We start from the raw sequence: 15567 nt of genomic DNA, 5'->3' as shown, positions 1-15567 counted from the left end.
GTATTGGGCTAGTACTACTTAAAGCACAGGCCCTGTACCCAAAGAAATGACAGACCTGATAGTTCTTAGCAGTCTGGTGAGGAGGAATCTCTTTCAAATTCCTTATCTTGGTTATTTGTTATATTTTCAGTTGAGGATGGTGATGATCACACGAGGTTCAGGATCATGATGATGATCAAGTTCAGGCTCCGATGCTGAGCCCATGGATTAGAGGTTGTGTGATCTTATCGCAGCCGAGTTTACTGGTGGCATCCTTGACGTTACCCCGGTGATTTTCGGTACCGTCAAAGGAGGTCATCACGGAGATCATAGAGGAGAGGCTCGGGTCATTCCGAGCCGAGATTGTTGCAGGCCAGATTAGGGCCCGAGCTCCCTCGTTCAGGGAGTTCAAGGCGTGAGGAGAGCCTGAGTTCTTCGGGGTCAGGGATCCCATCACTAGCCAACGCTAGGTAGTAGACACGGAGAATGCCCAGCGCATGCGTTTTTACCCTGAGGCGGCAAAAGTGAGGTTTGTATCTTGTATGTTGAGGGATCAAGCACGAGACTGGTGGGAGGAGGTGACCCGTGAGGTGGGATCAACAGTGGTGGCTGAGATAACTTGGGATAAGTTTGTGAGGAGGTTTGATAAGGAGTTTTCACCATCCATTCAGGAGCAGCGTTTGGTGAGAGAGTTCCAGGATCTACAACAGACTACCGAGACTGTGGCGGAGATCTTCGCCAAGTTTCGAGAGACGGCACTTTTGGTTCCGCGGTACACTATGGATGAGGAGATGAAGAAGACTAGGTATCATTACATGCTGAGAGATGACATTTGGGAGTTTGTGAGTTTTTCAGGGTGCAAGACCCTAAATGAGATGGTGGAGAAGGCTCGGGAAACGGGAGATTGAGTTAGAGCTCCGCACGAAGCGGAAGCCGGAGCAGGTTCAGGCAGTAGTAGGTCAGGCCAAGAAGCTTAAGACCTCCAATCCTCCCAGCATGGGCCAGCAGGCCCATGGGCGGTGTGCCAAGTGCGATAAGCCGCATAATGGGGCCTATCGAGCAACAGGATCAGTATGTTATGCTTGTTCCCAGCCGGGCCATATGAGCAGGGATTGCCCCAAGAAAGGCTTGATTTTGTTTTCATTGCAACCAGACCGGTCATAAAAAGGCCGATTGTCTAAGGTTGGTTAGAGAGGGGGAGCAGTGGCGGCACCTGCGCCCGCCACGATGAGGATTACAGATGGCCGCCCGATCAAGGCGGAAGCTCCTGCGGTGAAGGGCCACACATTTCAGTTGACTACCGAGGAGGCCCGAGCAGCGCCAGACGTCGTTACTGGTATGTGATCTATTTTTGTCTTGTTTATTCTTATTGTCGTGCTTATGTTATTATGATCTTGTATAGTGGCCTTCTTGGTCAATGGTTTGTCGGCTCATGTACTTTTTGATTCAAGGGCTACCCGATCATTCGTATCTCTTGCGCTCAACAAGAAGTTTCGGGATGCTCCGGGGACCTTGGATTCCCCACTTGAGGTGGAGATTACGAATGACCGCACTGTGAGTGATGCCAGGGTATTTCGGAGGAGCGTTCTAAATGTGTTCGGGGAGAGGTTTTCTATCGATTTGGTTTCGATTCCTTTGCGGGGGTTGAAGGTGATCATCAGGATGGATTGGTTGGGGCCCAATGAGGTCATGAAATGTAACATCCCGACTCGCAGGTATAAAATTTAAAAGCTTAAAGTCATATTCTTAGACCTACTCGATGAGTTGGTTATCCCCAACTCGTCGTATAGAAGTGGATTAGACCGCGTGATTTATGAGGTCTACTCGACAAGTTGGAGGACCCCGAATCGATGAGTAGGAGCTGGAAAATGAAACCCTAATTTTTAGGGTTTGCCCCCTATATAAAGAACTTAATCAGCCTCTTGTGGCCTCCCTTACCACTTCATTACCCAGAGAGGAAACCCTAGCCGTTATTTTTTGTTCCCTTGAGCTTGTGAGACTACAAGAGTGCTTTTGGTGTATTTTGTTGAAGAAGTTTGAAGGTTGAGAAGCTTGGAACGGGAAGGAGCTTGTAGATCTAGCATCTACAACGTTTGGGCATCCATTTGCAGGTAACAAGCTGTTACCTTCATCATTCTAGCATTAGATGCCCTTTTCTTGGGTTTAAGGCCATTTTTAGTATATTTGTGAACCATTTCTGGTATTGGTCATGATCTGAAATTGTAACTTAAGATCTGGACTCCTCTATGTCCCTATGGTCATAAAGTTATCAGATTTAGCAAGCCTTGGCCTTTCTCCTTGGGTTAAACCTTTCCCTTAGCTTGGTTTTGGCATTTAGGACCATGCATGTACGTAAAGTTTGCAACTTTACGTGGAAACCATGCCCTAGGAGGTTAGATCTACAATTTGGAGCTTTGGGGTAGCTTAAAAACGTCTGAATGAGAAATGGACTGAAGAGACTCGACGAGTTGCGTGGTCAACTCAACGAGTCGGATGAAGATTGGTTGTTGTGGGTTTCTACATGGACTTGGCGAGTCAGTGAGACGACTCGACGAGTCAGTAAGGGTTTTCCCGACATTTGGATACGCATGGACTCAACAAGTTGTCTGGAAACTCGACGAATCAACTAGGGTTTTCATGATTTCTCGAGTTCTGGAAGGACTCAATGAGTTAGTGAGCTGCACTCGACGAGTTGGGTCAACATGGACTATTGACCTTGATCGTTAACTTTGAGTTTGACCAAGGGTTGACCAGTTTGACTTTTGGGGGTATTTTAGTAAATTGGGAATTTATGGAAGTGGTCCTATGATGAATATAGGTGGCGGAGTTCGTGGCTGTGATTCGAGAGTTGATCTTATCACTACAGTTCGACATTTGTGAGGTGAGTTCTTCTCACTATATCAACAGCTTCTAAGGCACCAATGACGGCGCTTTCGGATTTGTATATGGGTTTATTGCATGATATGCTTATTGATTTGCATCCTGGTAGTTAGGATGGTGATATGCTTAGTGACATGGTAGGTCGGTATCCTGGTATATAGGATAATGCTATGTTAGTGACCAATTAGGTCGGTATCCTGGTTATAGGATGTTGCTATGATTAGTGATATGTTAGATCGGTTTGACTGTTATATATATGAAAGCGTATGATATCTATGTGCACATGCTTGTTTGATTTGGGGGTTGGGTTGAGGCCGACCTGCTTTGTGCTGAAGGCCAACATACCCTGGGCGTACCGGATAGACTGTAGACCCGGGAGGGCATACTAGTCATGTCAAAGGCCTGGCGAGCGGTCCGGATAGGTTGATGGCTCAGTATGCATGTTGTTTCTTTATATGATATGATTATGATTGTATGGCGTTGGTATTTTGGGGGAAGGTAGTATGGGCCCGTACTACTGAAGTCACAGGACCCATACGCGTAGCAAGGAAGTCATAAACCCTAGGGTTTAGTTGGGAGTTGGTTCCCCATTATTTATACAGATTATCTAATATTTTCCTGGTGTATTTTCAGTATGGTGGTTACGAGATGCTTTGTGACTGGATCCAGATCGGGATCAGGAGATGGCGGTCAGGAGGGACCGACAGTGCCTGAGGTTGTTGGTCAGATGAGGTCGGATGAGATGGACGCCAGGATTCGAGAGATTTTGCATTATGAGGTTGCTACTCTATTCTAGGCACAGCTGCCAGAGATGTTTGGGTCTATTAAGACCGCTATGGTTGAGTATTTCAACGAGTGTTATGCAGCCCTTGCTGAGACGGCTACCGCAACAGCTACAACAGCTGTAACGTCGGTAGGGGAGGAGCTAGTTGGGATTTTCAGTACCGGGACTTCGATAACACGAAGCCCCCGACTTCTGATGGGATACAGGACCCGATTGTAGCCATGAGGTGGCTGTCTGACGTGGAGGGTTGTTTCTTCACGTGCTCATGTCTTACTGACCACAAGGTCAGATGTGCCATGAACCTGCTCAGGTCCGGGGCAAAGGACCGATGAAGGTTGATGACTGTGTCTTATACTGATGATCAGAGCTACAGTTACTTGGGAGCAGTTCAGGGATATGTTCCGCGTCCGCTACATTTCGCGGGTCGAGCGGGAGCAGTTAGCTCAGGAGTTTCTGGATTTGAGACAGGGTACTGAGACGGTGAGGGAGATCACCCGTATGTTCATGGAGAGGGCGATGTTCTGCCTGGAGTTTGATTCTGAGCAAGCTCAGATGACACATTCTCTGAGCATGCTCAAGACTGACATCCGTCACTTTGTTGCTACCCAACGATGTGATACGTTGCTGGAGTTACTGGAGGCCGCTAAGCAGCACGAGCTTGAGATTGATTTACAGCTGAGAGAGCAGAGATAGGCCCCGATGCAGTCACAGCCGGTGCCGAAGCGGTCTAAGACCGCTGATTCCAGGTCAGGAGGACAGTAGGGCCGCACTTGTAGCAAGTGCGGGAAGGGTCACTCGGGGGTTTGTAGATCGAGCAGTGCGTGCCGCAAATGCGGCAAGTAGGGGCATTTTGCCAGGGATTGTTGCCAGACAGCCCCGGTTCAGGATATGAGGATCTGCTACCACTGCCATCAGGTTGGTCTCGTGAAGACCAAATGTCCATAGCTCGCTGCCAGGCCGACGCAGGCTCCAGCGCCGGCTACACTGAGGATTACTGAATGGAGTCAAGGTAGAGCAGTGCTCCCGAGGGATCAGGGACGCGCCTTGCAGCTTACAGCAGAGGAGGACAGGGCAGCACCATACGTGGTTGCTGGTATGTTTCTATCCCTTATCTTACTGATTATATATGTTTTATGCTTATATGTTTGCACCTGTGATTAAGTACGTTCTTAGTGAACTCTTTACCTGCTTTGGTATTATTTGACTCGGGAGCGAGTCCGTCGTCTGTCTCTTAGTCATTCAGTAGGGAGTTCGGTTTGCCAATACGAGAGCTGGAGTGTCCGTTGCGAGTCTCTATCGCCAACGAACATGGGATTTATGCTTCTTCCGTCTATCGGGGTTGCGTGTTGGAGATCTTCGAGGTATCTTTTCCGATAGACTTGATTCTGATTCCCATGGGGAATGTGTGTGTGATCGTGGGTATGGACTGACTTAGTCGTTTTGGTGCCATGATCGACTGCGAGGGTCAGCGAGTGATAGTTCGAACCCCAAGTGGGGGAGAACTAGTTGTCTACGACGAGGGCACCAGATTGGGATCAGGGTTTTGTTCAGCTACTAGGGCTCGTCAGTACATTCAGCACGGGTGTGCGGGTTATTTAGCGTATGTGGCGGATACGCAGGTCAGGGATCAATTTTCAGTTTCAGAGGTTCCAATGGTCCGGGAATTTGCTGACGTGTTCCCGAAGTAGTTACCCGGAGTGCCTCCGGAGAGTCAAGTCAATTTTAGGATCGACTTAGTGCCAGGTGTGGCCCCTATCGCCAAGGCGCCGTACCGGTTGGCACCAACAGAGATGCAGGAGCTATCGTCACAGTTGCAGGAACTGCTGGGCAAGAAGTTCATTCGTTCGAGCAGTTCTCCGTGGGGAGCACCGATTCTCTTCATCAGGAAGAAGGATGGTTCACAGCGGATGTGCATTGATGAAAGACCCACACTTTCATACTTGACAATTGTTACTCCGAAACATTCTACATGCATATTCATAAAAACAATATTTTATATTGATAAAGTGATTTCAAACCACTGGATACAAACCAACTATTTCAAAGTGTTATATATTACATAACTTCCCAGGATTCTATAGTTTTATACATATGGGAGTGCAAAATACAATAGTTTCAAACTATTCGAAAATCTTCTATCAATACAATAGTTTCAAACTATTCAAAAATCTTCTATCATTATATAACTATACTGGATGCTTATCTCCTGCAATTTGTTAAACATTGAGAGGGTAAGCGGTGACGCTTAGTGAGTTCAATAATAGATACAATATAACGTTATGCCACATATATATATATATATATATATATATATATATATATATATATATATATATATATATATATATATATATATATATATATATACACTTCAATATGGCAGAAGCAAAGAGGAACAAGGAACAACAAATGCATATGTGAATCATGTGACAAACTTTCCATATCAATCATTGATTTGATTCAAAGATATACAATCAATGAGACATAACAATTTCCATACTTGATATACATCAATAAAGCTTTGGCCCAAATGGCACAGAAGACATACAAATTTCTGACCAGGATGTATTGACAGTTTAGATTTATAGGCTTCATCTAAAATCTTCTGTCTTAATCCACCAATCTTTAGAATCCATAGCTGATTCTTGAATACCTTTAATCCTCGCGGATCATCAAGTAAAGCATCATTATAATGTATCATCCCTTCTTTCTTCACATTTTCTGGCTTTAGGGCCTCTTCTTGCCATTTCTCTAGTTCATCTAGAATAGTGAATTTTACTGTAGTATGAGTAATAGCATAACACATACTATTACGATAAACCTTTCTGCTAAGTGCATCGGCAACTACGTTGGCTTTTCCAGGATGATATAGGATTTCACAGTCATAGCCTTTGATCAGCTCCATGGCTCGTTGTTGTCTCATATTCAAAGTTTGTTGACTGAATATGTACTTAAGACTTTTGTGGTCGGTAAATAATTGGCATTTTGTACCAAAAAGATAATGCCTCCAAAGTTTTAGGGCAAATACCACTGCAGCGAGTTCAAGATCATGTGTGGGATAATTCTTTTCATAATCTTTCAGTTGTCTGGAGGCATAGGCTATCACTTTACCACGTTACATCAACACACAACCGAGTCCCAATCTTGAAGCATCGCTATATACAGAGAAATCATCATCACCTTCTGGGAGTGATAAGATTGGAGCATGAGTCAAAAGATCTTTTAGGGTTGAGAAAGCTTTTTCTTGGGCTTCACCCCATTCGAACTTCACTTCCTTCCGTGTAAGACTCGTGAGAGGTACGGCTATACGAGAAAAGTCTTTAATGAATCTCCGGTAATATCCCGCGAGACCCAAGAAACTACGAATTTCGGAAGCATTACGGGGCACTTCCCAATTTTGAATGGCTTATATTTTGGTAGGATCTACGGATACACCATCACTAGAAATAACATGGCCGAGAAATTGAACTTGGCGAAGCCAAAATTCACATTTCGAGAATTTAGCATATAGTTTCTCCTTTCGAAGAAGTTCTAATACCGCACGAATATGAATGGCATGATCAGCTTCAGACTTGGAATAGATTAGAATATCGTCAATGAATACGATGACAGATTTATCGAGCATTCGGCGGCATACCCGATTCATCATATCCATGAATACATCAGGAGAATTTGTTAAACCAAACGGCATGTCAAGGAATTCATAATGCCCATATCAAGTACGAAAAGCAGTCTTCGGTACATCCTGCTCGTGAACTTTCAACTGATGATAGCCATATCTCAAATCAATCTTTGAGAAATAGCTAACACCCTGAAGTTGATCAAATAAATCATCAATGCGAGGTAGTGGGTACTTGTTCTTGATAGTCACCTTATTCAGCTCACGATAATCAATGCACATCCGCATCGATCCGTCCTTCTTCTTGACAAACAATACCGGAGCACCCCAGGGAAAGGTACTCGGTCGAATAAAGTCTTTGTCAAGTAATTCCTGCAGCTGGATCATCATTTCTTTCATCTCTGCTGGCGCGAGACGATAAAGAGTCTTTTCAATCGGAGCAGCACCAGGCACAAGGTCAATTCGGAATTCTACTTGCCTATCCGGAGGAAGTCCAGGCAAGTCATCGGGGAAAACATCAGGATATTCCTTAACAACGGGAACATCATTTACCGTTTTCTTCTCCTCTTTTGAGACATCAACTGTGTACGCCAGATAGATAGAACATCCCTTCGATATGAATTTACGAGCTTTGAGGAAAGAGATTATTTTTAAGATTCTTTGTTCACCGTAGACATAGATAGGATTCTCCCCTTCAATAGGAATGCGTACTATCTTTTCATAGCACAAGAGTTCTGCGTGGTTCTTTGACAACCAATCCATGCCGAGAATAATATCAAAATTGGGCAAAGAGATAGGGATTAGGTTAGCAAGAAAATTATAACCTTCAATTTCTATAATACAATCCCTATAGACTTTATCAGCAAGTAATGATATACTTCCCGTGGTATCTACGTCAAATGGTTGCGCGAGTACATAGCAAGCAAGTTGAAAGGAATGCGCAAATTCATATGACACAAAAGAATCGGAGGCACCAGAATCAAATAAGATGTAAGCAGGTCTAGAGTTGACAAGAAATGTACCCGTCACAACATTCGGCTCCTCGCGTGCTTCCTCTAAGGTAATCTGGAATGCACGGCCCTTAGCTTTTGGCACCTCCTCCTTTTTAGTTGGAGTACCTTTGATTGTTGAACATGGGCTTGACTTCTCGCCGGTTGTTGAACATAAGCTTGACCTCCCGTCATTTGACTAGTAAGAGTAGGGGAAAACGCTTCTTGTGGCCAGTAATACGACATGCATAGCAAGTTACATCCTTTCTTGGGCAAGCTGGCTTTATATGACCCTTTTCTCCACATCCATAACAGACAATGGATTCCTTGTCTATTTTGCATTGGCCCGGATGACTCCTTCCACAAACACGACATGAAGACGATTGAATAGAAAAAGATTTTGATCTTCCGCGTCCACGAGAGGCATTTTGAGTTTGCACTTGATTACCAGGTTCAATTCGAACGGATTGAGCTGGTAGAAAAGAAGGAACAGGAACAGTTCTTTCAGTACGTGGATGCTTCGGAATAGTAAAAGTGGCACCACGTATTTCTAAGTCATGCTCGCGTCTTCGAGCATACTCAACGACTTTATCGAATGACAGAACTTCTTGATTGGCAAGGAAATCGTGGATTTCATGTCATAGTCCCTCCATGAATAACTGAATCTTCTCGTCTTCAGTTGGAATATACTTTGTAGCGAACCTTGCTCTTTGATTAAACTGAGTTTCATACTCATTCACAGTCATTCCTCCCTGTTTAAGTTCGAGTAATTCCTTCTCCAATCTCCTCCTCATGTCTAGAGGACAATAATTCTCTAGCAAACGAGTTTTAAACATTTCCCAGGCTAAATTATCCTGGTAAAACCCGTTGAGAGCTTCATATGTTGCTTCCCACCAGACCAAGGCTTCTCCGATGAGCATTGCGGAAGCATAATTAGCGTTGTCTTCATGATCCACATGAGAAATACGAAACACTTTCTCTGTGTTCTGGATCCAGGTAAGAATAACAATGGGATTAAGAACACCAAAAAACTCTGTAGCACCACTACTCTTGAAATCTTTGAACGAGGGACGCTTCACCTCCCCTTTTGAAGATTCTCAAGTGGCTTTCTCTTTTCCTTTATCACCATTCTTTTTGTGTTCTTTGAGAGTCTGTCGAATAACACCGGTAAGTTTACCCAAGAGTCGCTCCTCACGAGGAGATACTGGAGTATTCACTTCCTCAGGTTGAGGACCTCCACCAACTTCAGGGGTATGGCTACTAACCTGTTCAGCCATTGCTCTGCAATATGGAGTAACATTGTATTTTAGAATATATTAGGGTTTATCCTTACCTAATAATTTTGCTTAAATATTTCCTATGGTTTGTATCCATATACTTACAATGAATCCGTTCATATATTGAACTTCCAATAGTTTGAGTCTAAATACCAATCTGTGGAATTTAGTTCACTTAAACTACTGCTCTGATACCATGATTGAAAGACCCACACTTTCATACTTGACAATTGTTACTCCGAAACATGCTACATGCATATTCATAAAAACAATATTTTATATTGATAAAGTGATTTCAAACCACTGGATACAAACCAACTATTTCAAAGTGTTATATATAACATAACTTCCCAGGATTCTATAGTTTTATACATATGGGAGTGCAAAATACGATAGTTTCAAACTATTCGAAAATCTTCTATCAATACAATAGTTTCAAACTATTCAAAAATCTTCTATCAGTATATAACTATACTGGATGCTTATCTCCTGCAATTTGTTAAACATTGAGAGGGTAAGCGGTGACGCTTAGTGAGTTCAATAATAGATACAATATAACGTTATGCCATATATATATACTTCAATATGGCAGAAGCAAAGAGGAACAAGGAATAACAAATGCATATGTGAATCATGTGACAAACTTTCCATATCAATCATTGATTTGATTCAAAGATATACAATCAATGAGACATAACAATTTCTATACTTGATATACATCAATAAAGCTTTGGCCCAAATGGCATAGAAGACATACAACTTTGGATTAACATTTTGGTAGATTTCAGGCTTATAACCCTGTCTAACCTTCTGCCAATACCATGGAATAGAAATCATTCTCTTACGGAGACATGTTCTACATGGCCAGAGGCTACATACCAGTACCAATATGAATCTAAATCCTTTCACTGATCACATGGTCAAAGGTATTACTTTTCTATTAAAAATAGCGAATAAAAATAACACGGGAAAATAACCCAAATATTAACAGTGAAAAGCACATAGCACATATAACACGTAACATACAATTGTTCCTATATATTAAACTCACCGTGAAATAACCGGGGGTTAAAATAGTAATTTGAGCAGCACTTCGTTACTATAATTAGCTTTCTTCGTTGAAAATCGGGCTCTGCGAAGGTTGGGCTTCAAAACCGAAAAGATAATTTTTTCGCGGTCTCCGGGCCCTTCGGGACGTGTTTCGGGTGCTAAAATTGATACCGGGGCTTCGGGGGATGTCAAAGTAGTGAAAATATTGAAAAATGGGTGAAAAAGGGCAAATTCCCAAAACTACCCGGGAAGGCTCGCAACCTTCCTATTTATAGGGGAGGTCCGAAGGTCGGCCTAGAGGAGTGAGTCAGCAGCGAGGGCACGAGGCAGCAAGAGGCGAAGGCACATGGCTCGGACAGATGGCGCGCATGCGAGGTGCCAGCGCTTCGGACTCGTCATCGGTTTCAGACACCTGTGCTACACACGTCGCTCCTCGGACGCGCCACGACTCGGATGACGCAGCTGCTTCGGATACATGGCCAGCTCGGAGCGAGGGTGACTCATGATGTCGGACACGGGGCGCGATCCGGGTGAGGCGGTTACTATTCATGCGAGATTTCTCGGAAAATGAGCCCAAATCTTCTAAAATCCATAACTTTCGCATACGGACTCCGTTTTTGACGTTCTTTATATGAACGCGTAGGCGGGAATATATTCTACAACTTTCGTTTAGACTTCATCGGCTAATTTTGACTTTATTTTTAATATTATTATTTTTAACAGACCGGGACAGGAAAATCCGTTAAAAATTCATAACTTCTTCATCCGACATCCGTTTTCGTCATACTTTTTACCGTTGTACTACTATTGACGAGATCTTCAATTCTCGTTTAGGTTTTGTCGGCTAAATATCGCTCGATCTAAAATTCGAGTTTTTAGCTGTCTACTGCTAAGCTGAAACTTAGAAAAATCATAACTTCCTCATACGAAGTCAGATTTTGGTGTTCTTTTTATCGAACTTCTCGGTTTAACGAATACTACGACTTTCATTTAGATTACTAAGGCTAAAATGTAGTTTATCAAAAACTCACTTTTTACGTCATTCGGCGCTGTGCCGGTTTTGTCGCGGATCTTCGATTGGTCATAACTTCTTCGTTATAACTCAGATTTCGATGAGGTTTTCGCCTAAATGTTTCTAACGAGATCATCTACAACTTTCAATAATAAAATTTTACTTATTCCAAATTTTATATTTTCGTTAAATTTCACTATTTGACATTTGATTGGAATTTCATAAGACTTCCAATACTTTCTGAATGATTCTAAGCATAGTTTTACTTCATTTCTAGTAAAAACCATTTGTTAGAACTCAACATTCAAATTCACATGATATTTCATTATATTATTCACTTTTATAATTTATAATACACGATAACTGAACGTGTATGTTACAATTGACTACCGGGAGTTGAACAAGTTGACGGTAAATAATTGTTATCCACTCCCGAGGATAGATGATCTTTTCGATCAGTTTCAAGGAGCATCTTGGTTCTCCAAGATAGACCTGAGGTCCGGGTACCATCAGGTCGGGGTTAGGGAGGAGGATGTAGAGAAGACCGCGTTCTGAACTCGTTATGGACATTACGAGTTCGTGGTGATGCCGTTTGGGCTAAAAAACGCGCCAGCGGTATTTATGGACCTGATAAATTGGGTCTGCAGATCGATGCTCGATCGCTCGGTCATTGTGTTCATAGACGATATCTTGGTGTACTCCAAGAGCTGAGAGCAGCATGAGGAGTATCTTCAGGAGCTATTGGGTGTTTTTAGGCAAGAACGGCTATATGCCAAGTTCTCGAAGTGCGAGTTTTGGTTACGAGAGGTTCAGTTCCTTTGACTCCTCATTAACCAAGAGGGGATTTTGGTCGATCCGGCCAAAATCTAGGAGGTTATGCAGTGGGAGGTTCCGAAATCTCCCTCGGATATCAGGAGATTGTTGGGATCGGCAGGGTACTACCGGATATTCAAATAGGATTTCTCAAAGATTGTAGTACCCCTCACTCGTCTGACAAGGAAGGGGGTGGATTTCCAGTGGGGCCCTGAGCAGCAGTGGGCATTCGAGACCCTCAGACAATGACTTTGCGAGGCTCCAGTCTTGACTCTTCCGGAGGGAGTTGAGGATTTTGTAGTATTATGTGATGCATCCATCACAGTACTGGGAGCGGTCCTCATGTAGAGAGGAAGAGTGATAGCCTACGTGTCGCGGAAGTTGAAGCCGCACGAGACGAGATACCCTACTCATGATCTGGGGATGGGGGCGGCGGTATTCGCTCTCAAGATTTGGAGACATTACCTCTATGGGGTCCGTTGTACCATATACACGGACCGCAAGAGTTTGAGACACATCATGGATCAGCCGAACGTGAACATGAGAGAGCGCAGATGGCTGGATGTAGTCAAGGACTACGATTGTGAGATCCTTTACCACCTAGGTAAAGCGAATGTAGTTGCGGACGCTCTAAGCCGCAAGTCAGCTGGATCTTCTACTCTATTGACATGTATGAGGATATCAGTAGATTCTCTACTTGTGAGCTTGATCAAGGAAGCTCGGGTTGAGGGTATGCGTTGGGAGAATTGGAATCTTGAGAAGATTAGGGGTAAGAACACCTGGTTTGTGTAGGATAGCCAGGGTTTATTGACTCGTTATGGTCGGGTCTGGGTTCCGATGTCTGGTGGGGTCAGACAGATTGTTCTAGAGGAAGCTCATAAGTCTCTATTCTCTATTCACTCGGGGGCCACCAAGATGTACCGGATATGCGATTGAGTTACTGGTGGCCATGCATGAAGATGGAGTTTTCATGGTATGTTGAGAGATGCTTGACCTGCCGGATGGTCAAGGCCGAGCATTAGAGGTTGCATGGTCAGCTGCAGGCTCTGGAGATTCCTATGTGGAAATGGGAGTAGATCACGATGGATTTTATCTCCAAGCTGCCGAGGACGGCGAAAGGCTTCGACGCTATTTGGGTCATCGTGGATCAATTGACCAAGAGCACCCAGTTTTTAGCGATACGGGAGAGTTCATCGGCCGAGAAGCTGGCCGAATTGTATATCTGCGAGATCGTTGTTCGCCATAGGGTGTCGGTCTCTATTGTCTCAGACCGAGATGTTCGGTTCACCTCCCGTCTCTGGCAGAAGTTCCATGAGGAACCGGGCACGCGGCTGCACTTGAGTACAGCCTATCATCCGCAGACATACGACCGGAGTGAGAGGACCATACAGACTCTCGAGGATATGCTAAGAGCATGCTTTATTGACTTCGGTGGGAGTTGGGACTCCTACCTACCCCTTGAAGAGTTCTCCTACAACAACGACTTTCATTCTAGGATTGGTGCTCCACCATATGAGTTGTATGGACGGATATGTCTCACCCCAGTCTGTTGGGGTGAGATCGGTCACAAGGTGATGGGACGGACAGAGGTAGTTCTACAGACTACCGAGAGGATTCAGCAGATCAGACTGCGGTTGCAGACCGCTCAGTGTCGGCAGAAGAGTTACGCTGACAGACGCCGATCTGAGCTGGAGTTCCAGGTGGGTGAGATGTTACTCCTGAAGGCCTCTCCCTGGAACGGTGTGATTCATTTCAGGAAGAGGGGGAAACTGGGTCCCTGATACATTGATCCATTCAGGATCGTTGCCAGGGTTGGCAAGGTGGCGTATAGAATGGATCTCAAGGAGGAGCTTAGTCAGGTCCACAACACTTTCCATGTGTTACAGTTGCGGAAGTGTATACTGGATCAGGAGGCGGTAGTGTCGCTAGATGATATTTAGGTCGATGAGCGCCTCAATTACGTGGAGAGGCCAATGGCCGTTCTTGAGAGGAAGGTAAAGGTTCTACGGAACAAGGAAGTACCTTTGGTAAAGGTATAGTGGCAGCACTGGAGGGGATCCGAGTGGACGTGGGAGTCGGAGGCAGAGATGCAGGAGCATTACCCCAAGTTATTTACCGCAGCAGACTTCGGTGACGAAGTCTAGTTCAAGTGGGGGAGAATTTTAACATCCAGACTCCCAGGTATAAAATTTAAAAGCTTAAAGTCATATTCTTAGACCTACTCGGCTAGTTGGTTGCCCCCAACTCGTCGTGTAGAAGTGGATCAGGCCGCGTGATTTATGAGGTCTACTCGACGAGTTGGAGGACTCCGACTCGATGAGTAGGAGCTTGAAAATGAAACCCTAAGTTTTAGGGTTTGCCCCTATATAAATAACTTAATCAACCTCTTGTGGCCTCCCTTACCACTTCATTACCCAGAGAGGAAACCCAACCATTACTTGTTGTTCCCTTAAGCTTGTGAGACTAAAAGAGTGCTTTTGGTGAATTTTGTTGAAGAAGTTGGAAGGTTGAGAAGCTTGGAACGGGAAGGAGCTTGTAGATCCAACATCTACAACGGTTCGACATCTATTTGAAGGTAACAAGCTGTTACCTTGATCATTCTGGCATTAGATGCCCTTTTTCTTGGGTTTAAGGCCATTTTTAGTATATTTCTGAACCATATCGGGTATTGGTCATGATCTGAAGTTGTGACTTCAGATCTGGACTCCTTTATGTCCATATAGTCATAAAGTTATCAAATTTAGCAAGCCTTGGATTTTCTCCTTGGGTTAAACCTTTCCCTTAGCTTGGTTTTGGCATTTAGGACCATGCATGTATGTAAAGTTTGCCACTTTATGTGGAAACCATTCCCTAGGAGGTTAGGTCTGCAATTTGGAGCTTTGGGGTAGCTTAAAAACGTCTCAATGAGAAATGGAATGAAGGGACTCGACGAGTTGCATGGTCAACTCGATGAGTCCGATGAAGATTAGCCGTTGTGGGTTTCTGCATGGACTCGGCGAGTGAGTAAGACGACTCGACGAGTCTGTAAGGATTTTCCCGACATTTAGATACGTATGGACTCGACGAGTTGTCTGGAAATTCGGCGAGTCATCTAGGGTTTTCATGATTTCTGGAGTTCTGGAAGGACTCGACAAGTCAGTGAGCTGCACTCGACGAGTTGGGTC

At 44.2% G+C, this 15567-nt stretch overlaps 1 protein-coding gene across 1 annotated transcript; it reads left to right on the top strand.

The window, feature by feature from the left end:
• The first annotated feature begins 476 nt into the window (after positions 1-476).
• Positions 477-887, top strand: LOC145122269 (uncharacterized). The gene has a single exon (XM_079057896.1). The coding sequence runs from the start codon at positions 477-479 to the stop codon at positions 885-887; it is 411 nt and encodes a 136-aa protein (XP_078914022.1).
• The last annotated feature ends 14680 nt before the right edge of the window (positions 888-15567 follow it).

Source organism: Lactuca virosa, chromosome 6, assembly GCF_052849685.1.
Source record: "Lactuca virosa cultivar CGN04683 chromosome 6, Lactuca_virosa_CGN04683_v6, whole genome shotgun sequence".
NCBI classification, from domain to species: Eukaryota; Viridiplantae; Streptophyta; class Magnoliopsida; order Asterales; family Asteraceae; genus Lactuca; species Lactuca virosa.
The sequence above is the reverse complement of the archived record's forward strand: the minus strand, read 5'-3'. Positions and strand labels throughout refer to the sequence as shown.